The sequence below is a fragment of the Mus musculus genome, chromosome X (assembly GCF_000001635.26).
Source record: "Mus musculus strain C57BL/6J chromosome X, GRCm38.p6 C57BL/6J".
Classification (NCBI taxonomy): Eukaryota; Metazoa; Chordata; class Mammalia; order Rodentia; family Muridae; genus Mus; species Mus musculus.
Genome location: NC_000086.7, coordinates 134,679,338 through 134,701,538, shown reverse-complemented (window position 1 = coordinate 134,701,538; position 22,201 = coordinate 134,679,338). Strand labels below are relative to the sequence as shown.

General features: G+C 45.4%; 1 protein-coding gene, 1 long non-coding RNA gene and 1 pseudogene across 8 annotated transcripts; 1 reads left to right on the top strand and 2 right to left on the bottom strand.

The window, feature by feature from the left end:
- Positions 1–3,763: 3,763 nt before the first annotated feature.
- Positions 3,764–15,889, bottom strand: Armcx4 (armadillo repeat containing, X-linked 4). 7 transcript variants are annotated; one of them, NM_001202500.3, is made up of 6 exons: positions 14,902–15,020; positions 14,314–14,391; positions 13,433–13,522; positions 13,007–13,089; positions 12,635–12,719; positions 3,764–12,322 (listed from the first exon to the last, which is right to left on the bottom strand). In NM_001202500.3, the coding sequence occupies exon 6, from the start codon at positions 12,192–12,194 to the stop codon at positions 5,124–5,126; it is 7,071 nt and encodes a 2,356-aa protein (NP_001189429.2). In that variant the 5' UTR covers positions 12,195–12,322; positions 12,635–12,719; positions 13,007–13,089; positions 13,433–13,522; positions 14,314–14,391; positions 14,902–15,020; the 3' UTR covers positions 3,764–5,123. The 7 variants fall into 7 exon arrangements, with proteins under 7 accessions (NP_001189429.2, XP_006528533.1, XP_006528532.1 ...); XM_006528470.4 differs by lacking the exon at positions 14,902–15,020 and adding an exon at positions 15,802–15,889 and having other exon boundaries at positions 4,782–12,322; XM_006528469.4 differs by having other exon boundaries at positions 4,782–12,322; positions 14,308–14,391; positions 14,902–15,168.
- Positions 15,077–16,977, top strand: B230119M05Rik (RIKEN cDNA B230119M05 gene). Its single transcript, NR_045454.1, has 3 exons — positions 15,077–15,099; positions 15,815–15,907; positions 16,115–16,977. It is a non-coding gene; the product is annotated as an RIKEN cDNA B230119M05 gene (long non-coding RNA).
- Positions 16,978–19,624: 2,647 nt separating this feature from the next.
- Positions 19,625–20,034, bottom strand: Gm7857 (annotated as a pseudogene).
- Between the last annotated feature and the right edge of the window lie 2,167 nt (positions 20,035–22,201).

The following is a 22,201-nucleotide window of genomic DNA, read 5'->3' as shown; positions in this document are numbered from 1 at the left end:
ATACAATTCTGGAAGAGTTAGGACGCCCAAGAGCTGCCTAACATCTTTCTTAACAAATGAATGAAGTACTTTACTCTTGAAGAGGGATCTGGCATCAGATCATAGAATCCACTACAATGAGATAAGGGTTTGTTTTGTTTTGTTTTGTTTTGTTTTGTTTTGTTTTGTTTTGCTTTGCTTTGCTTTGCTTTGCTTTGCTTTGCTTTGCTTTGCTTTGCTTTGTTTTGTTGTGGTGGTGGTGACAGTGTCTCTCTACATAGCTGTGGCTATCCTGGCACTCATTATGTAAACCAGCTGGCCTCAAACTTATGAAAATTCTTCTTTCTGTCTCTGTTTCTGACTTCTAAATGCTAGGATTAAAGGTACGAGCCACCATTCCTGGCTGGGGATACCATTTCTTTACAATGAAATGTTGGTGGTCCTCAAACACTAGCCTTAAGAATTGTTTTGGTTTTGGTTTTATGATGCCCCATTATTTTGTGCAGCCTTTCTTATTCAGTCCTATGATTCTCGAGGATATTAAGTCTGTGCCACTGAACATGGATCAACAATCCTTTCATTTTATAGAACAGTTTAAGAGGATTAAAACTTTTAAACACTAACAGGTTTATTTAAACATGCATTTAAATCTTTAAGTTATACCTTCCAAATATGTTAGACATAATATGTGAGTCTTTAGACTTTTGCTCTCTGGTTTTTAAATGCAACTGACAGCCCTACCCAGCCAAAATACATTCTTTTATCTTGGGTTAAACTCTACAGGAAACTTTTATTTATTATATAAAAGTTATAAAATACAGATGGTTTTAAAATCACAGGGCTGGAGAGATGCCCTTGCAGAGGGCTTTGTTTTGATTCCCAGCACCTACATGGTGGTTCACAAGCATTTGTATCAAATGCCCGTTTGCAGCTTCTATGAGCTTTAGGCATAGCCATGCCACACACACATCTATGCAGGTAAACACTCACACACAGAAAGAGAAAGGAAGCCCAGTGGCAAAGGTCTTTAATCTTCGCACTCAAGACACAGTGGCAGGTGGATCCCAGGGACTTGATGGGCAGCCTGGTCTACAGAGGGAGTTCCAAAACAGCCAGGGATATGTGATGAGACGTCGTGTCAAAAAATTAAAAAAAAAAAAGAAAGAATAAGTAAATCTTTTTGTTTAATCTTTAAAATAAATAAAATCTCCCATCAGTCTAACCAACACCTATAAAAATTGTCAATGTTCTCATAGTGTATTCAAGTTCATTTTTAGAGGGCATTTTTATTTTATGTGTATGTGTTAATGTGTGTGTGCACATGTGTGATAGGCATGTGCTTGTGGAGGCCAGAGGTCAAGTTGGGTGATTTCCTCTACTGGTTCTTCTAATTTGCTGGTGGGGGGAGAGGTGTTAAAGATGAATTGATTTTTTTTTAATTTAGGATTAAGTGTGCATGTGAATGTATACCGGACATATGTGGGTGTGCATGGATGCTGGAAGAGGGAGTCAGATCCCTACACTAGCAAGATTTTGCTGAAAGGACCCAGATATAGCTGTCTCTTGTGAGGCTATGCCGGGGCCTGGCAAACACAGAAGTGGATGCTCACAGTCAGCTATTGGATGGAGCACAGGACCCCCAATGGAGGAGCTAGAGAAAATACCCAAGGAGCTAAAGGGATCTGCAACCTTATAGGTGGAACAACAATATGAACTAACCAGTACCTCCCTGGAGCTCGTGTCTCTAGCTGCATATGTATCAGAAGACAGCCTAATCGGCCACCATTGGAAAGAGAGGCCCCTTGGTCTTGCAAACTTTATATGCCTCAGTACAAGGGAACGCCAGGGCCAAAAAATGGGAATGGGTGGGTAGGGAAGTGGGGGGAGGGTATGGGGGACTTTTGGGATAGCATTGGAAATGTAATTGAGGAAAATACATAATAAAAAAAAATTTTTTTTAAAAAGGAAGAAGCTGGAGTTTCAAATGGTTGTGAGCTGTCCCACATGGGTGCTGAGCAATGCTCTCAGCTCCGTGGCAAGAGCAGCGAGGGCTTGGAAGGCTGAGCCATCTCACCAGCTCTCCCCCTTGGTTGTTGTGGTTTTAGTGCCACCACCTCCACTCACCGAACCTGGAGCTCACCAGTTATCTAGACTGGCTGAGGAGTAAGCCAGCAGCAGCAGGATCATTCTGTCACTGAGTCCACAGTACAGGGATCCCAGGCAAGCCCAGCCAGTGTAGCTTTTTGTGCGAGTACTGGAGATCCAAACACAGCTTCCCAGGATTGCGCAGAAAGCACATTACTAAATCACTCTCTTTACTCCATTGGGGATCATCAAAACGCACATTTTTTTTTCATCATAGAAAACATATATGCTTTTATAGTCTGTTTTCCTACTGAGGATTGTATGCTGAATTCAGTCACAAAGGTAGACATCTATTTATTTTAAATAACCGTACACTTTTTTACTCTTCAAGACAGTTTGGAGATGCACAACATATTGCAAGCTGATTCATTTGTTGCTAAAGAAAGATTTCTATAAGAATTATTGGATGAAGGAACATACTCAGGGCTAGAGAGATGGCTCAGTGGGTAAAGGCACTGGCTGCCAAAACTGACAACCTGAGTTAAATACCCAGAGCCCACATGGTAAAAGGAGAGAACTCACCCCAACAATTGGTCCTCTGACCTCTGTGTGTGTGCCATGGCAAGCTCCTTCACCTGACACACGCACGCACGTGCACACACACACATAAGAGAGAGAGAGAAAGAAAGATTTTTATGTGCATCGGTTTGTTGTCTGTATGATTGTCTGTGCGAGGATGCCAAATCCCCTAGAACTGGAATTATACAGCTGTAAACTACTATGTGGTTGCTGGGAATTGAACCTAGGTCCTCTGGAAGAACAGCCATTGCTCTTAACTGCTAAGCCATCTCTTCAGCCTCTTTTCTGGAACCTGTATTGCTATACATTTGTATTTGTATTACTATGAAGTTCTGCATAAACTGTAAGAATCCCACATGTACTCTCCACCCACAAACTAGGCCAAACTGTTAACAAATTTTATTTTTTCCTTTACTAGTGTCCTCTTCCTGGTTTCTTTTTGAATACAGAGAAACTAACTTCATAGATAAGGACTGCAATGCTTAGTAACATACCTTGTATGCTGCCAGCCACAAAGTCTGAATGCTCTCTGCCCTCCTCCCCCATACACACACACACACACACACACACACACACACACACACACACACAGGTACCCTTGCCAACAATGTAAAGTGGAAGAAATTTGGATCCTCATCCCTGTGGATCCCAACATCATTCTTTTTGTTGTTGTTGTTTGTTTTTTCAATTTTTTTATTGATATTTTCTTCATTTACATTTCAAATGTTATCCCCTTTCCAGGTCTCTCCTTCGGAAATCCCCTACCCTATTCCCCATCCCCCTGCCTCTATGAGGGTGCTTTCCCACTCACCCACTCACCCCCACCTTCCCACCCTGGCATTACCCTACACTGGGGTATCGAACACCCTTAGACCCAAGGGCCTCTCTTCCCACTGATGTCCAACAAGGCCAACCTCTGCCACATATGCGGCGGGAGCCATGAGTCCCGTCCATGTGTCCTCTTTGGTTGGTCGGGAGCTCCAGGGGTCTGGCCTGTTGACACTGTTGCTTCCTCCATGGGGCATTCTTGATGGTTCTCTGAAAACCCATTCCAACCAGTCTTACTAAAGAAATCCTGATGTAAATACGACATTTTAATTTTCATTTCAACTATATTTTCTTTTTAAGTCAAACCCATTTTATTTTACACTTCTATAAACACCAGAGTTGGCTATGAAAGAGGACAAGTTTCCACAGACTCCACAACCCTAAAATAAAACTGCTTCTCTTCGTGTCTCCAGAACAGGCTGGAGCACCTACTCATTTCCAAGGCTTTCTGACCCTAGGCAGAGACTCAGGCCTACCCTTCCTCCGGTGCTCGGAAAGCTGAGGTTAAAGGACTGCTAAGTCCTGAGTTCAAGGCCAGTCTTGACTACATAGCAAGTCACAAAGGAGAGATAGCTCACTTATTCGCTATCCTTATCATCCCTACAGGAGCAAATGACATTTCCGATGTTTCTCATCTCATGCCTTGGCTACTGTGGGAGCTTCCTAGCTTGTTTGCCTGTCTCTAGTCACCATTCCTGTCCTCACTCCAACTTGGACACATCCTGAACACAGACCAACCATATTACTCTCCTTTCATCCTCTGGTCATGGATGTTTCTTTCTTTCTTTTTTTTTTTTTCCTCAATACAGGGTTTCTCTGTATAGCCCTGGCTGTCCTGGAACTCACTTTGTAGACCAGGCTGGCCTGGAACTCAGAAATCCGCCTGCCTCTGCCTCCCAAGTGCTAGGATTAAAGTCCTAGATGTTTCTTAGGGATAGATACAATATTCAAACACTCTTCAATAAGCAGTCAGAGGTGCCCTGTAGGCAGAACTCAGGCTAATTTTCTCTCTTTTATTTCCTCTCCTACCCCTGCTCAAACATTCTATCCAAGGCTAGCCAGAACTGGATTCCCACTTCCTGGCCTTTCTTCCTCAAATGGCCTTTTTGACCTTTTGCAACAGCTTGCTTTAAAAAGACTTCCTTTACCACAAAGCATTCCATGGGTACTGATACATTGTGCAGCATTTTCTGCAGCCTCTAAACACTAATGGGAAGCAGCTGTCTGTGACCAAAAGACTACTGATTTTATTTCCCTATCTTATCTTTCTAAACAGATCATAAACCCAAGAATGAAGACAATATCTCTTCTTTTGCTTCTTAAAACACACAACTTTATTGGTGACATAAAAATAAAGTCTCAAATGTATAAACATAAGTCCACACAAAGGACCAAAGATTACCTTACTTATGAAGAATCGGTTGGGTTTTGCTCATGAAGCATACTAAAAATATCTCAATCCAGACAAGATAAAAATTGACACATGTATTTTCGGTACAAGCTTGAACTCATTTGTTGTTCCTAAAATTGTCCAGCTATAGATCCTCATAGGCAACACCAGTTTCAAAATTCTAATGCAATTTACAATGCGCATCATGTCCAGGATGAAAAACCAAAATGTTACTCAAACTTTGGGAAAAACAGATAGTTAATCAGAGTTTATTTATTAATACCTCAACTCTTTCTTTCACCTCTGGGTCACTACAATCTGCTGCTAAGGCTCTAAGTTTCTTGGCACAGGCTTTAGGTCGTTGAAACAGGAAATAAAGGGAAGTTTTACTGAACCGGTCTTGGGGATATGTTTTCCCTCTTTTTTTAAAATGACGATTTATATTTTCAAAAAGTAAAAGGGCATTAAGGATGTTTTCTTTTGTCTCTTTCTTGCTAAAGATGTTGATCAGTGCTGTTGGTGCATTGGCAATTAGCAAGTCTCTTGTCATGGATGGATTTTTAGAGAAATTCACCAGCATTCCTAAAACATGGTCCTTCGTTTCTCCACTTCCCAGAGCCAACAAACGGAGAAATTCTGAAATATAATTGGTAACCATATGCTGATATTCACTAGTAATAGTCAGGTGCTTTATCAATCTTAGTCCAGCCACTTGCACATTTGAATTCAAGGGATAAGTGACAGTATCTTCACATACTTGACTTAAATATGTCTTAACCGTTCTATGGTTTTCAGCAGCAACTGAGATGTTATTCAGCGCATTTAAAGCCTTCTGCCGGACATTTGGGTAGGGATTGCTCAATAAGCTTTGGATAACTGAAATTCCACCTATATTCCGATCAATTTCCTGGGGATAAGGATAATCAGCACTGTTATATAGAGCATTAGTGGCTATTTCATGAACAGAAGGATCTTCGGTCATTTCAATCATGCAAATGAGTTTTTCAAGATCGTGTGGATCCAGATTAACAGTACGCTTACAGCGGCAGTTGCAGGAATGCACCTTGACTCCAGTACTGACTTGCCTTCTGAAGCCATCTTCACCTGGAAAGCTTGTTTTGTGTAATAATTTGCTTTCCGAACAAACAATGGTTCCATCCCATACACCCATTCCTGCCCCAGGGACCATCGATGGATATATGCCCCTTGACTCCGTTGACTTTTTGACTTTCACCTGAGATGAAGATTCATCCTCACATTTGTTTTCATTACCAGTATAGAACCAAGACCTTATGTCAACTCCATTAGCAGCATCAAACTGGTCTTTAGTGTCGTCAGCCTTATCCCCAGTCCCAGGTTCAGAACTGACATCTTTTTCATTTGTAGATCTGAGGTCATTACTGTCCTCGCTCTCAGCCCCAAATAGGGTTCTTAGACTAATCTCTTCAATACCAGGGCTGGATTCTCTACTTAGTTCATCCTCCTCCTCCTCCTCTTCACCATCATTTACATTTGTAGAAAAAGTCCAAGACCCTAAGCCAGCCCCAACCTCAGTCCCAAGCCCAGACCCTTTAGTGGTTGAGTCTTCATTCCAAAACCAAAACCCCATACTGGTCTCAGCCCCAGGCTCAGCCACAACTCCAGTCCCAGGCTCAGCCTCAGCCCCAAGCCTAGAACCTTTAGTAGCTTCATCTCCATCCCAGGACCAAAATTCCATGCTGGTCCCACCCACGGCTTCAGCCCCAGCCTGAGCTCCTGCCCCAACTCCAGCCTCAGCCTCAGTCCCAAGCCTAGACCCTTTAGTGGCTCCAGCTCCATCCCAGAACCAAAATCCCATGCTGGTATCAGCCACAGCTTGAACCTCTACCCCTGCTCCCACCCCTGTCCCTGTCCCTGTCCCTGTTCCTGTCCCTGCCCCTGTCCCTGTTCCAATCCCAGTCTCAGCTTCAGCCTCCGTTCCAAGCTTAGACCCTTTAGTAGCTGCATCTCCATTCCAGAACCAAAACCCCATGCTATTCTCGGTCTCAGCTCCAGCCTCTGCCCCTCCCCCAGCCCCAGCCTCTGCCTCAGCTCCAAGCCTAGACCCTTTAGTAGTGTCATCTCCATTCCAGGGCCAAAACCCCATTCCGGCTTCAGCCCCAGCCCCTGCCTCAACTCTAGCCCCTGCCTCAGCTCCGGCTTCAGAAGCAGTTGTAGCTGCTGCCCCAGCCTCAGCCCTAGTCTCCACTCGCACCTCAGCCTCAACCTTGGTCTCAGCTTCAGCCTCAGCCTTAGCTTCAGCTCTAGTCTTAGACTCAGGATCAACTTCAGCCTCAGCTCCAGCCACAGTCTTAGCCTCACCGCCATCACAGGTGCCTGTAAGAGCTGCCTCTTCAGATCTGGTCCAGGACTCAGGACTGGTCTTTTTTTCATCCCCTAAGCCAGAACTAATGCTGGTTTCTTCCCTAGTCCCTGATGTGGATTCAGTACTGGCCTCATCTTTCATCCCAGCTACAGGCAAAATAGTAGCCTCTTCTGTCCAGCACCAAGACCCTATAAAGGCCTCACTGCCAGGCCCAAACCAAAATCCTTCATTAGCCTCCACCTCAGCACTGACAAGGAATCGTCCACTGGCCTGATCCTCAGACCTAATCCAGGACCCTCCACTAGCCTGGTCTTGAGGATCTAGCCTAGATCCTCCACTGGCTTCATTACTAGCCCTAGACCCAGGCCAGGAGTCTCCACTAGTCTGCTCCCCAGTACCAACCCAGGAGCCTCCTGCACATGTCTGATCTTCAAATCCAGATTTAGTACAGCCACTAGTCTGGTCCACACTCCCAATCCAAGAGCCTCCACTGACCTGACTCCCCATGCCAGGCCAGGACGTGCCACTGGACTGATCAGTTCTAGATCCTCCAATAACATGACCACCAGCACCACCCCAGGAAACTCCTCCACTAGACTGATCCTCAGACACAGCTGGCCTGGACCCTCCAGTGGTCTGGTCCCCAGCACCAGCCCAGAATCCTCCTCCAATGGCCTGATCCTCAAATCCAGGTTTGGAACAACCACCAACTTGATCACCAGTCCAGGACACTGCACTGACCTGAGTCCCAGTGCCAAGCCAGGCCCCACCAGTAGCCTGGTTCATGTGCACTGGCTTTGGCCCTCCAACATCCTGGCCACTGACCCCAACCCAAGGGCCTCCTCCAATAGTCTGAGTCCCAGTGTAAGTACAGTACCATCCACCAGTCTGATCTCCAGTGCCAGGCCAAGACTCTCCATTCGATTGGTCCCTGGGACCCAGCCTAGATTCTCCACCAGACTGGTCCCCAGAACCAGTCCAGCATCCTCCTCCACTAGTCTGATCTACTCCACTAGCAGCCAGTTCCCCAGAGACAGGCTGAGACTCTCCATTGGCCTGGTCCAAAGGCCCAACCAAGAACCCTCCACTGAGTTGGTCTGCAGAATCTGCCCAAGATCTTCCAGCAGACTGAGCCTCAGACACTGACTTGGAACCTCCACTAGGCTGGCCAATAGTGCCAGCCCAAGACCCTTCATCACTGGTCTGATTCTCAAAACCAGGTTTGGCTGCACCATCCGACTGATCGCCAGTCCCAGTCCAAGATCTTTCCCCAGCCAGATTCCTCGTGCCAGCCCATGATCCACTACTGGACTGGTCTGCAGACCCTGATGTAGATACTCCACCAACCTGGTCTCCGGTTCCAGCCCAGGATGTACCACCAGCTTGATCTACAGTTCCAAGCCTGGATGCCGCATTGGCCTGGTCTACAGTCTCAGTCCAAGACCTTCCACTGGATTGATCCTCAGATCCCAACCTGGTCTCTCCACTAGTCTGGACACCAGCTACAACCCAAGACCCCTTTTCACTGGCCTGATCTTCAAACCTTGGCTTAACCTCAACACCAACCTGATCAGTAGTTCCTGTCCAGGACACTGCATTGGTCTGGTCTACAGCCCCAGTCCAGTATCCAATACTAACTATATTGCCAGCTCCAGCCCAAGACACTGCACCAGTTTGGTTCTCAGCTACAGTCCAGGTCCCAGTAGCCTGGTCCACAACCCAGGACACTCCACTAGCCTGGACTGCAGGCCATGACCCATCAGTGACCTGACTCACAGCCCAGGGCCCAGCAATGGCCTGGTTTCCAGAGACAACCCAAGAACCTGCACTGATCTGGTTCTCGGCCCCAGTCCAGGAACCTGCACTGGCTTTGTCTGCAACCCAGGTCCCATCAGTAGTCTGAGCTCCTGCCCAGATTGCTCCAGTGGCCTGGTCACCAGCACTTACCCAGGACCCAAGAGCAACCTCATTCTCAGGCCTAGCCCCAGTCCAGGACTTAATGCTACTTTCATCACAAGCCACAGCCCAGGAGCTAACAAGGCCAGCCTTGTCATTAGCCGCCCCAGTCCAGGGCCCAATAGTGGCTCCACTCTCATCCTCAGTCCAGGAAACACTATTCTCCCAGTCTCCATCTATAGTCTGAAACCTGAATTTGATCCACCTCTCAGCAGCAATCCAGTCCTCAACACCAATCCCATTCCAGTAATAATCATGAACATTAGGCTGAGCACCTGCCACAGTCACCATTTCAGAAGCGGGCACAGCCCCTACCATAGGCTTTGCATAGACCCTATTGTCTCCAGTGGCTTCTACCTGTGAACTGGATAGACCTTTATCCCTTGCCCCAAGCAAAGCTTCATTCTGAGAACTGACCACAGCCTGGGGCTGAGCAGAGCCCCTTGTACCTGTTCTTGCTCCTGATTTAGTACCAGCATTGGACCTAATCTTGTTCCTGGCACCAAGCAAGGCTTCATTCTGGGAACTGACCACAGCCTGGGACTGGGCAGAGCCCCTTGCACCTACCCCAGCCTCTGCCTTAGGCGCAGCATTGGAACTGCCCCTGACCTTATTTCTGGCACCAAGCAAGGCCTCAGCCTGGGAAGAAGCCAAAGCCAGTATTGTACTTGCCCCAGACTCTGCCTTAGGCACAGAATTGGAATTACCCTTGACCTTATTTCTGGCACCAAGCAAGGCCTCAGCCTGGGGCTGATTAGGCTCCGTTGTACCTGCCCCAGCTTCTGCCTTAGGCACAGCATTGGAATTACCCTTGACCTTATTCTTGGAACCAGGTAAGGTCTCACCCTGGGAATTTGCCGCAGTCTTGGCATGGGCAGAGCCCATTGTACCTGCCCCAGCATCTGGTTTAGACACAGCACTAGAATTGCCCTTGACCTTAGTCTTGGTACCAGTCAAGGCAGTACCCTGGGAAGCGGGCACAGACTGGGGACAGGCGCCCACCCCAGCCTCTGCCTTAGGCACAACATTGGAATTGCTCTTAACTTTATTCTTGGCACCAGGTAAAGCCTCACTGTGGGAATTGGCTACAGTCTGGGACTGGGCAGAACCCGTCGTATCTGGCCCAGCCCCTGCTTTGGGCACAGAATTCCGATTACCCTTGGCCTTATTCTTGGCTCCAGGTGTGGTCTCACCCTGGGAACTGGTCACATTAGTCTGGGCAGAGCTTGTTGTAGCTGTCCCCGCCTCTGTCTTAGGCGTAGGATTAGGATTGCCCTTGACCTTATTCTTAGTACCAGGCAAGGCCTCATTCTGGCAATTGGCCACAGGCTGTGGCTGACCAGAGGCTTTCTGGTCTGCCTTTGCTCCTGCTTTAGAAACGCCATTAGAGTCACTTTTGCTATCAACCTTGGAATCAGACAAGGCCTCAGCTTGAGTTTTTGTCCCAGCCTGAGGCTGTGCACAAGTTTTTGTGTCTGTCCCAGCCGCTGCCTTACACTTGGCTTTGGCTTTCCCTCTAGCCTTACCTTTTGTATTAGGTAAGGCTTCACCCTGGCTCTGGCCCGTAGCCTGAGCTCCTTCCTTAGACGTGGTATTGGCATTGTCCTTGGCCACAGGCTCAGTCTGGGTACAGGAAACCATATCTATCCCAGTCTCTGCCTTAGCCGTGACATTGTTATCACTTCTGTTTTTATCCCCAGCATCAGGCAAGGCATCAGTCTGCGAACTGGTTTTGGTGTTTGCCTTGGCCCCTGCTTTAGCCATGGCACTGGCATTACCTTTACCCTTAACCTTGGCATCAGGCATGGCTTCAGTCTGATCACTGGTTACAGCTTGAGGCTGGGTATCCGTTACATTAACATCAGTCATTGCCTTAGCATTGGCATCTTTCCCACCATCCATCGTGGCACTGGATGTTGCCTCAGTCTCTATCTTGGCCACAGTCTCAGATTGTATTAAACAAGTTCTTATATCTGCCTCTGCTTCACAAATGTCCTTTGCATTGTCCCAAGCATCATTCTTTGCCCCTGGCACAGCTTCAGCCAGATTGTTGGCAGCAATATGAGGCTGACCAGGAACCTTCATATCTATCCCAGACCCTGCCTTAGACATGTTTTTGAGATCCTCCTTGTCAGCCTCAGCACCAGCCATATCATCATTTTGGATTATGGCCACAGCCTGAGACTGTGCACAGGACTTCGTGTCCACTCCAGTCACTACGACAGACATATCATTAAGATTCTCCTTAGTGTCAACTGCAGCATCAAGCCTAGCCTCAGATTGAGTCCTAGTCACACTCACAGTCTCTTCCAGTGGTCTTATCATGGCTTCAGCCACAACTCCAGTCTCATTCATCGTTCCAATCTTGACTACTTCCTTGGTCACTGCCAAGACCTCACTCTGTGTCACTGTTACTCTGTTAATCTCTGTCTCTTTTTCAGCCAATGTACGAGCTTCTGCTTTGGTCTGGGTCATTGCTTCTTTCTTGACCTCTGCCCTGCCAGCCATTGCCCAAGCTTTAGCTTTGGTCTGAGTCACTGCCTCTTTCTTGCCTACAGCCTCAGCCTCAGCATCAGTTTGTGTAACTGCCTCTTTCATGGTTACTTCCTTGGCTTGGGATGTGGATTCAGTCAAAGTCACTGCCTCTGTCATGACCATTGTTTCCACCAATGAACTGGTCTCAGACTGGGTCTCTATCTCTTCCTCAAGCATTGTCTTGGCCTGACAGTTGCCACTGGATCTTACTAGAACAGGGACCTTGGAGTCTACTTCAGCCACAGGCTCACCTCCTTCTCCAGTTTCTGGTTCAGTCTTGACTCTAGTCTCAGCCTCTCTTCCAGCCATGGCTTCACTTGTGGCCAAGGTCTGGTTCTGTTCCCCAACCACAGTCTCCGTCTCGATTCTGGACCCATTTCTGGCATGTCCGCTCACACTCTGAGTTCTTCCCTTGGTTAATCTGTAAATGCAGTAGCAGGTACCAGCCCAGATCACCAGTCCTGCAGTCGCCCAGCCCACATCCTGTACACGGCCCATGTAATCACCCCTGCTGAAGGCACGGACAGTATATAGGAGGGCTCACTTGGGCTAGGAAAGAGGATGGTGTGTCTGGGCAATGGTGTTTAACCACTTAAAGGCCAGCAGAGCTGCCCCTGGAAGTAGACCTAGAAGTGGAAGAAGGAAATTAATTTAACCGTCTCTTCTAACTCTCCGGCATTATTCAAATAGATACAAACAGGAACCGGAAAGGGTAGGAACAATGAGCTTGCTAGAAGAGGATGATTGGCAAATTTTCACCCCTTATTTCATTTCTTCCTATCCTCCCCAATGCCCAGCTATTTTCATATGCCAGATGGATTGTGTCAAGGATGGCAGGAGGGCTGAGAACAAATGGACAAGGAACAGAAACTCTAAGAACTAGATTTGTAAGGGGTCTCCTACGGTTATCATTAGTACAGGTCCCCACTCATACGAACCTGGAATGAACGAAGTTCCCGCTTCTGTCCTTCTTTTGCTTGGTGAAGCGCTCTTGAAGTATATAGAGTCATGAGGCCTTTAGACCTAGAGAAATGCAGACAAAGAGAGAGACAGAGAGGAGTTTGTTCTTGATAGAGTAGTCATATTGTTAGCAATTTATTCTCTCAATTCGTCCAATTTCCTTAGGTGCTGTAACACTCTTTTCCATATACCAGAGTCAAGGTAAAGGTTTGTGGTAAATATCGGGAATAGTGAGAAAAGAATGGCTGAAAAGGAGAATAAGAAGCTCCTTCTGACTGCCTCTTATGGGATGCACACTGGTCTCCACTAACCGGCATTAGAGACATACCAAACAGTTCCCTCCCTCTTACCAGTTATTCTGATCAGAGATCATTTCCTCTTTGATTCCTTGCTTCCAAGAACCTCAGACTCTGAAGCAGACATGCAGGAGGATCTATAAGCACATAGATAAACAGGAGATAATGGGGACTGTGCCCTTAGTGGAACAGACAAACACCTCGATTCTTGGTTCCAATACTTGGTTTGCATTGCCAGAGTCCTGATCCATTTTAACCCTGTATTCCTATCTTATGATCCCATCTCAAGCCTTCTTTGTCACAGCCCAGTCCACCCTCGCTCAAAGATTCCCACTGTTTCCTGCGCTGAAATTGACAGGTTGTATGGCAGCATTGTGCACATCGGCCGTGGAAAGATAGACAAGGCAGGCAGAAGTGCCATCCACTGGAGTCCTTTCGAGCTAAACCCACCCTCTTTTGTCATCACCAGCCACTACCCACCTTCATACCAACCTCCACAGTTCTGAAACAGTCTCCCCCTCTTTCCCTTGCTTCCAGGGGTAAAAAGCCCTACTTCAAACATGAGAAGCCCTGGGAACAGACAAAGAAAAGGAAGAGGGTGAGTGCTGAGTGCTTGTGATAGCCTAGCACCAAACATCTCTGTTCCTCGGCCCTGCCTTTTGAGATTAAGAGACACAGTCATAACCTAGGGCTTTCACCTACACTGAAATGGGTAAAACAGAGAGGGGGAGAGGAAAAGGAAAAGGGGGGAGAAAGAGAAAATTTATTTTTAAACCACCTGTAGGATTCTAGGTCTTTCCTCAAAAGTCCACCATTTCCTTTATTAAGATGGCCAGGTAGACATGACAGTCTGGAAACTGGAGGATGGCGGAAGAGATGGAGGCCCCAGATCCCATGATTCTTCAATCAGAGCCTGCCATCTGCTTCCCCTGAAAGCCATCTCTAGGAGTCTCAGTACAAGATACAAGGTATGCAGGAAGGCGTCCGCTTCTGCAAAATCATTATCCCATCCCCCAAAGGCTATATCAAACAATAGTATCATTTTTTACACAATAATTTGTATTTTTCAATATCATCTGACATAAATCAAAATAATCTGTAATAAAGTTTTGTGTTTGCTGGTTTTCACCATAGGATTTAAGTGAAAAGTCCGAAGCCTGGTAAGGAAACAAAGCTTAGGTAAAGTTCCTAGGTTAGCCCCACCCCACATCCTAATTATATATAAATACATATATACAAATATATATATACATTCGCAAATATATACACATACACACATACAAATAAATATAACAGTGCCTACGTGGCTGCATAGAATCCATACAGAACTTCAACGATTTGGTATTGGTACTCACACTAACCTCCATAGATCCTGTGCAGCTCTCTTGTCTGTCTCCGTTTTTTTTCCCTCGCCTCACCACAAATAGAGCCACATCGAACTATTGTCCAAAAGGAGAGAGTAAAAGCACTGAATGCTTCTGCCAGTACCAAGGCCACACATCCCAACACTCTCCTTTATGGAATCCGGTTGTCAAAGGTCCCTCCCCTCCTTCTGAGACACCACCCCTACCGAGCCCGCCGTCCAGGCATTAAGGCCCACCATTTTCTCAGCAAATGCCACGGTGGCGCGCGTCCCTCCTCTGAAAGGAGCAGGAAGCCCGCGGACATGTGCGGACGCCCATTGATGGAGTTAATTAAAGAGGATGGACGTTTCCCTCTGTATTTCCCTCTAGAGACTCTCCCTACCAGCAGCCCTGTCAAAGCACAGGGTTCCCCGGCACAGATTTAGCTAGGGGCTGGGGGGGGGGGGCACGGGAGAATCAGAGGGGAAGACTCCTTGAACTTGATCCAGCATGGACAGCCCCCTCCCCAATCCATCTCCATTGCGCTGAGGGATCGAGAGGCGGCGGCTAACAGGGGCCGCGGCGCAGCCGCCCGGGGGCCCTTACCTGCTCTGCTCGCCCCGGGCCGGATGCCAGCCCGCCGCGCGCAGGGCAGCGGGGAGTTGGTGGCCAGACGAGAGTGACGACTGCACCCAAGGCTGCGTCGCTCTGCAGCTCCGGGTCACGTGGGGGCTCCGCGTCATCGCTCGCCCTCCTCCTCACAACCCCCCACTGGTCAGAAAGCAGTCAACAGGACCCCCTTCTGTACGCACAGGCAACCCCCTCCTCGCGTCCGTGCGCCAAGCCCCAGAGCGCCCCGCCCTGTCACTCATCTCTGCGCTCTCCAATCTGAGAGCCCACAAGTGTCATCACCATCTAGCGGTTGGAGTTTACCGGTCCCTGGTTACTAGGAAGGGTCTGTACCCCCACCCACTCCCAGGCCTCGACTGTAGCCTTTTCTGCATCTTTGAAGAATCCTTTCTTTTCCCTCTTAGGCTACAATACTAACGCTCCCCACTGGCTTTCTATACAACCTGCCTTCCCTTAGCAACAATTCCACCATCAAATCAGCTAGAGAAAGAGGAAAACCATACAATCAAAGCCTTCACTTTCTTTGTCTGTATTCCCTTTTCTGTTAACATCATTTTCGCCCCCAGTAAGGGGAAAATGCAGTAAAGACAGTTTCATTCGCCATGAAAATGTCCAGGTTGTAAAAATTTTAAAGACTCTTTCTTTTACACAATTTTATGACACTTAAAAAAAAACATTTTCTAGCTACTATAAACTGCCCCCTGAGTGCTGAAAACAGATGTAATTGCTGACATTTTAAATACATTTTTTCCTAAACAAAGCCAGTTCGTTTTTTTAATGCAATCGATGATTAATCTTTGGAAAGATACTCAGATTTGAAAATTTGATAGTTTTACAGAAATAATTGAAAGCCTTTGAGGTTTTGGCTGTACTTACCTTTGCCTACCAGGTGCCTGAGTACTTCTTCACAGGAGACTCTGGATAGTTTAATGAAGACCAAACCGAAATGAACTCCGTACCTTACAAACTAGTGACTTCAAAGGTTAGTATCCAATGCTGTGCTCTTTTGTTTGTTTGTTTGTTTGTTTGTTTGTTTGGATTTTTACATCAATCTCACCACACCCACAAAAGGAGCAACTGCTACCACATAGAAAAAAAGGAGGCTTAACAGGTGGGCTTTTCATCCTATCGCGGCATGGGTAACGGCTCCCCAGGTTCTGCCATTTCTGTTCTGTTTGTCACCTTGTAGGAGGCGAGCACTGAGCATTTTTCAGCAGCAATGGGCATGTTGGAACAGCACGGCCATGAGTGATCTTTCCCCCTTAGAAATGGAAGAACAAGGTCCAGGATTCCAAGCGGTCCCCAGAAGAAATGCCTTTTTACTCCCTGCCTTCCTTAACAACTTTAGTGCCACCACCCTCACAAAACCCAGAATTCAGGAACAAACATATGCAGAAGAGTCCCCGGGCACCCACCTGTTTCCACTGGAGAATCATACTCCAAATATAAACTGTCCATGCAGCCTCCTTCTTAGAATGTTGAAACATGACACCCCAGCTTGAGGCCCTCCCTGGTGAGGGGGCCCTGCGTGAAGGAGGCCCTTTCAGGAGGTGAGCCAGGAAACACATAAGGCTTGAGAACTAATGGACTTTCAGAATTCAAAATGTGCTTTCTCTACCAAAGAAACTAATTTGTCGATTGAGTAACATAAAAATTTAAATCTGTGTTCGTCTTTTAAAAGAAGCATAAACTTTGGATGCCAGAGAACTGATTGTAATTTAAATATCTGTAGGTATTATTAAAAAAATAACAAATAGGAAGAAAGTGCCAAAGATATAAACAGATGTGTTCACAAAGGAGAAACAAAAGATCCAAATGTCCAATAGACATATACAAATGCTTGATTTTAAAAACATGCAAATCAAAACAATTGTGTTTCAGCTATGACATCAAAGTTTGTAAATTCAATAATATTACTGACTATTTTGTGGGAATATGGAGATGCCTATACTCTGTTGGAGATGGCTATTTTAATTCAATCTTTTTATGAAGGGCAACTGGGCAAAATATATTAAACAATAAATATAACAGCCTACAATTCTTTCTTGTGGTAATTCTACTCTTTGATATTTAGTTAAATATACCCTTAGAGAATGACATAGATATATACTGCCACACCCAACTATGATATTTAAAGGGCTTTAAAAATGTTGTAACAGTCTAGAGAGATGGTTCAGCAGTTAAGAGCACTAACTGCTCTCCCAGAGGTCCTGAGTTTGGTTTCCAGCACCACATCACATGGCTCATAGATCCAGGAGACTTGCTGCCTGCCTCTGGCCTCTGAGGGCATGCCTCCACACATGGCATGCCTCCACATAGACACATACAAGTTTAAAAAGTATTAGGGCCTGGAGAGATGGCTCAGTGGTTAAGAGCATCGACTGCTCTTCCAGAGAAACTGGGTTCAATCCCCAGCACCTACATAGCAAGTGATAACTGTCAGTAACTCCAGTTCTTAGGGATCTGACACCCCTACACAGACATATATGCAGGCAAAACACCAATCAACTCTCATAAAAATAAATAAATGCTTTTTTTTTTTAAAAAAAAAAAAGGTATCAATAGGGGAAAGATTAAGAACCTTTGATAGAAGCCGGGCGTGGTGGTGCATGTGTTTAATCTCAGCACTTGGGAGGCAGAGGCAGGTGGATTTCTGAGTTCGAGGCCAGCCTGGTCTACAAAGTGAGTTCCAAGACAGCCAGGGCTACACAGAGAAACCCTATCTCGAAAAACCAAAAAGAAAAAGAACCTTTGATAGATTTTTACACTGTGAATGATTTTTTAAAAAGAGTTAAGTCTTGTATCCTGGGGGGACAATTGAACTAATTCTATTATTTACTGTTTATTTTCTATAAGTACACTTAAATAATTTCCCTTATTTGTTTTCTTTTATTTCTCTTGAGACAGGATCTCACTCTTTAGGCCATGCTGGCCACAAACTCATCAATCCTCTGCCTTGGTCTTCCATATGTTGGAATTACAGGTTGTACTACTATTCCTAGCTCTATTTTCTACTCTTTTAGATAAGCTCCTACTATGTGTGTCAAGGTAGTCATGAATTTGAGATTCATGACTCCTCTGCCTCACCTTTCTGATCTGGATTTTACCAGCATGCTCAGCCCACATTTATTAGCTACTGTCCTGACCGTCACTTCATATACTAACTGACCATTCCCAGTCTGAAAAATGCTACTCATATCTTTCTATGTTCACTCACATCTCCTCAGCATCATTCACGAATGTAGTCCATTATTCCCTCAACTAACGTACAAAGATGATGCATCACATGTGAAATCATCATGTGTGGTCAGATCTGTTTCACTGGAATTTGTGTTTCACTGATTACATGTGTCTCTTCCTACCTTATATGTTTGGGTAACTGGAAGGAAAAATCCTCAGATGTTCTGCTTTTTTTGTTTGTTTTGTTTTATTTTGTTTTGTTTTTGAGACAGAGTTTTACCATATGCCTCTGGCTGGCCTCAAACTCATGGGATCTGCCCTCCTTTGCCTCCCAAGTTCTGCACCACAATACCCAGCATGGGTAATTAGTACAGTCACTACCTTAAACATTTATCAATGAACTCTTCCTTGATGAATCAAAGAGATAAGTCATCTCTTTTACCTATTTGAAATACACAATGCTTTATTGTTGCCTACAGTTCCTCTACTATGCAAGCATCCCAGGGTTAAGTTCTCCTGTGTACCACTGTACCACTTGACCAACCTCTGTCTATCTTGACCAACCCTGTCATCTATTTGTTTCTCAGCCTCTGCTAAACATTATTTTACTCTCAACTTCGGTGAATTCAGATGATTAGAGTTCCTCAAATACGGGAAAAGATGTAGTATTTTTTTTAGATCTCTGGCATATTTTAATTACAACACTATTTTCCAGGGTCATCCATAGTATCACAACTGACAAGGTTCTTTTCAATTATTGACAAATAATGCATGTCATGTATTTATCACATTTTTATCTATATATCCATTACTGGGTGTTTAGCTTGATTTCATATCTTCACTATTATGAGTAGCTCTGCAACAAACATGGAGGTAGGTTCTTTTATATACTATTTTCATTGGGGGGTGGTACAGAATATACACCCAATAGTTGGAATTTTGAATCATAAGGTGATTCTATTTTTTTTTTGCCAGCTCCTCTTTTACACCCTAAATTTTATGTATTTACTTGTTTGTTTTATGTGCATGGGTGTTTTGTCTGTATGACTATGCTCCATGCACATGCCTACTTCTGGTAGACACCAGAAGAAGGTACTAGAGCCCCTGAGACTGGAGTTAAATATGGTTGTGAATCATCATGTGGGTGTAGGGAATTGAACAGCCAATGCTCCGACATACTGAGCCATCTCCCCAGCCTCCCTCCCTTACCTAAAAAAAAAAAAAAGACTTTTTAGAAATTTAGTATACCATGCATAACATTATTTCCAACGTATGGACAAAACAATAGAAGTAGCAACTTTTAAAATGGTTTATTTTTGTTTTATGTGCATTCATGTTCTGCATGCATGTATGTCTATGTAAAGGTGTCACATCACATGGAGCTGGATTAAGACAGTTGTGAGCTGCCATGTGGGAAGCTAGGAATTGAACTTGGGTCCTCTGGAAGAGCTGCCGCTGCTCTGTACTGCTGAGCCATCTCTCCTGCCCTACAAGTAGTATCTTTTTTTTTTTTTAAGACCAAGTCTTGATTTTTATTACTTAAAAAAGTTGCATATCTATTTTGCTTTCTGACTCTGTGCTTGTGCCTTCAGCACTTTCACAACGATTTTCTGCTCCTCAATAAGGAAAGCCCGCTTGATCCTGTCATGGACACACTTGGCACACATGGACACACCATAGGCCCTGCATCATGACGCGCTTCTTGGTCTTAGACAGTCTCAGAAGGACTTTGGGTCTCCCAGCATGAACCCCTCGCAGTCTGCCTGGGCACACGCCACATGCGGATTTAGGTGCTTTCCCAACCTTCTTGGTGTAGAGGTAAACAATCCTGTTGCCAGGGGTTCGAGACAGCCTAGTTTTGTTAGAGGCTGTGTTGTAGGAAAGCCTACGATGGTATGTCAAACACTGGACCATCTTGAGTGCCTCTGAGCACCGTCCCCAGAAGAGGAAAAGGAAGGATACAAGTAGTATCTTGATTAAAGCATCATTACTTCAGATAGTCAGGGTTTTTTTAAATGCAGTCTCAACCCATATCCTGTTTCTTACCTTTCAAAATAAGGTAGGACAGGCCTGTGAGATGGTTTAGCTGAAGGCACTTGCTGCAAAGTCTGCTGATTTGAATTCCACTGTTGGAACCCCCATAGTAGTAAAGGAAAAACAACTCCTGCGAGCTGTCATTTGACTTCTACAAATGTGCCAAGGCATCCTCACACCAACATACATACATATATACATACATACATATATACATACATACACTCACATAAAAAATAAATGTAGGGAGCTGGGCAGTGGTGGCACACGTCTTTCATTCCAGCACTTAGGGGGCAGAAGCAAGCAGGTCTCTGTGAGTTCAAGGCTAGCCTGGTCTACAGAGTGGCGTACTGGCTAGTTTTGTGTCAACTTGACATAGCTGTAGTTATCACAGAGAAAGGAGCTTCAGTTGGGGAAGTGCCTCCATGAGATCCAGCTGTGGGGTATTTTCTCAATTAGTGATCAAGGTGGAAAGGCCCCTTGTGGGTGGGACCATCTCTGGGCTGGTAGTCCTGGGTTCTATAAGAGAGCAGGCTGAGCAAGCCAGGGGAAGCAAGCCAGTAAAGAACATCCCTCCATGGCCTCTGCATCAGCTCCTGCTTTTTGACCTGCTTGAGTTCCAGTCCTGACTTCCTTGGTGATGAACAGCAGTATGGAAGTATAAGCCGAATAAACCCTTTCCTCCCCAACTTGCTTCTTGGTCATGATGTTTGTGTAGGAATAGAAACCCTGACTAAGACAAGTGAGTTCCAGGACAGCCAAAGCTACACAAAGAAACCCTGTCTCAAAAAATAACTAAATAAATAAAAACATAAATATGTTGTAGTAGATATATAATCTGGGGTTTCTATCCCACCTTAGATCATATCACTAGAGATGGGCAGATATAATACATACTCTCTAAGCTATTAATATCTACTTACCTATCAATTACCCTGAGTTAGAACTTGCTATGTTCTGCCTGAGCCATTCCTACTCCAATTGGCCAGCCTTGATGGCCATGTTTTCATGATTCACTTACCCTATGGTGTCTTCTCCTTTCTCCACCTTCTTTCTCTCTTTTGGTGGTCCTGCCTCAGACCCAAAGCCCAGGAACTGAAACCTCACCTATGTGTCTTCTGCCCAGCTACAGATATTTTTATTGACCAATCAGGAATAACTTGGTAGACAAGGTCACATAGCATCGCTTGATCTACATGAGGATCTCCTCTTCCCTGAGACCACACCTCAGACCACACCTCAACATAAATACATGCATACATACGTACATACATACATACATACATACATGTAGGACTAGAGTGATGGCTTAGTGATTAAGAGCACCTATTGCTCTTGCAGAGGACCCAGGTTCAGTTCCCAGAACCCACATGGTAGCTCCCAACCATCTGTAAACTGAGTTCTAGAGAATCATATGTCTTCTTCCCACCTCCTCAGGTATCAGGCATGCAAATAGTACACATACATATACCTACAGACAAAACACTCATACACACACATAAAATAAATAAATCTTAAAAAATTTTAGCAGAAAGATAAAAATATTCTAACAATAGCTCACCTTATATAAGTGATTTATAAATATCATATTTTTAGATTTTTTTTTTTTGGTTTTTCAAGACAGGGTTTCTCTGTGTATCCCTGGCTGTCCTGGAACTCACTCTGTAGACCAGGCTGGCCTCGAACTCAGAGATCCGCATGCCTCTGCCTCCCAAGTGCTAGGATTAAAGGTGTGCGCCACCACGCCCGGCATATTTTTAGATCTTTGGGGGATTTTCATGAATACTGCTTTCCAAAATAATATACATGTTTACACTAACCCTCTGAAACTGTAAGCAAATCCCCCTAATTAAATGGTTTCTTTGGTAAGAGTTGCTAGTCTGTTATCATCATGGTGGAGAATGGCCTGGCAGCAAGCAGGAAGGCATGGAACTGAAGCAGCTGCTGAGAGCTTTATACATCCTGATCTGCAGACAGCAAGCAGAGAGAGAAAGAGAAAGAGAGAGAGGGAGAGGGAGAGGGAGAGGGAGAGGGAGAGGGAGAGGGAGAGGGAGAGGGAGAG

Coding starts and splice junctions, on each gene's coding strand:
- Armcx4 (XM_006528470.4), bottom strand. CDS start 12,194: ATGGGCCGTGTACAGGATGTGGGCTGGGCGACTGCAGGACTGGTGATC.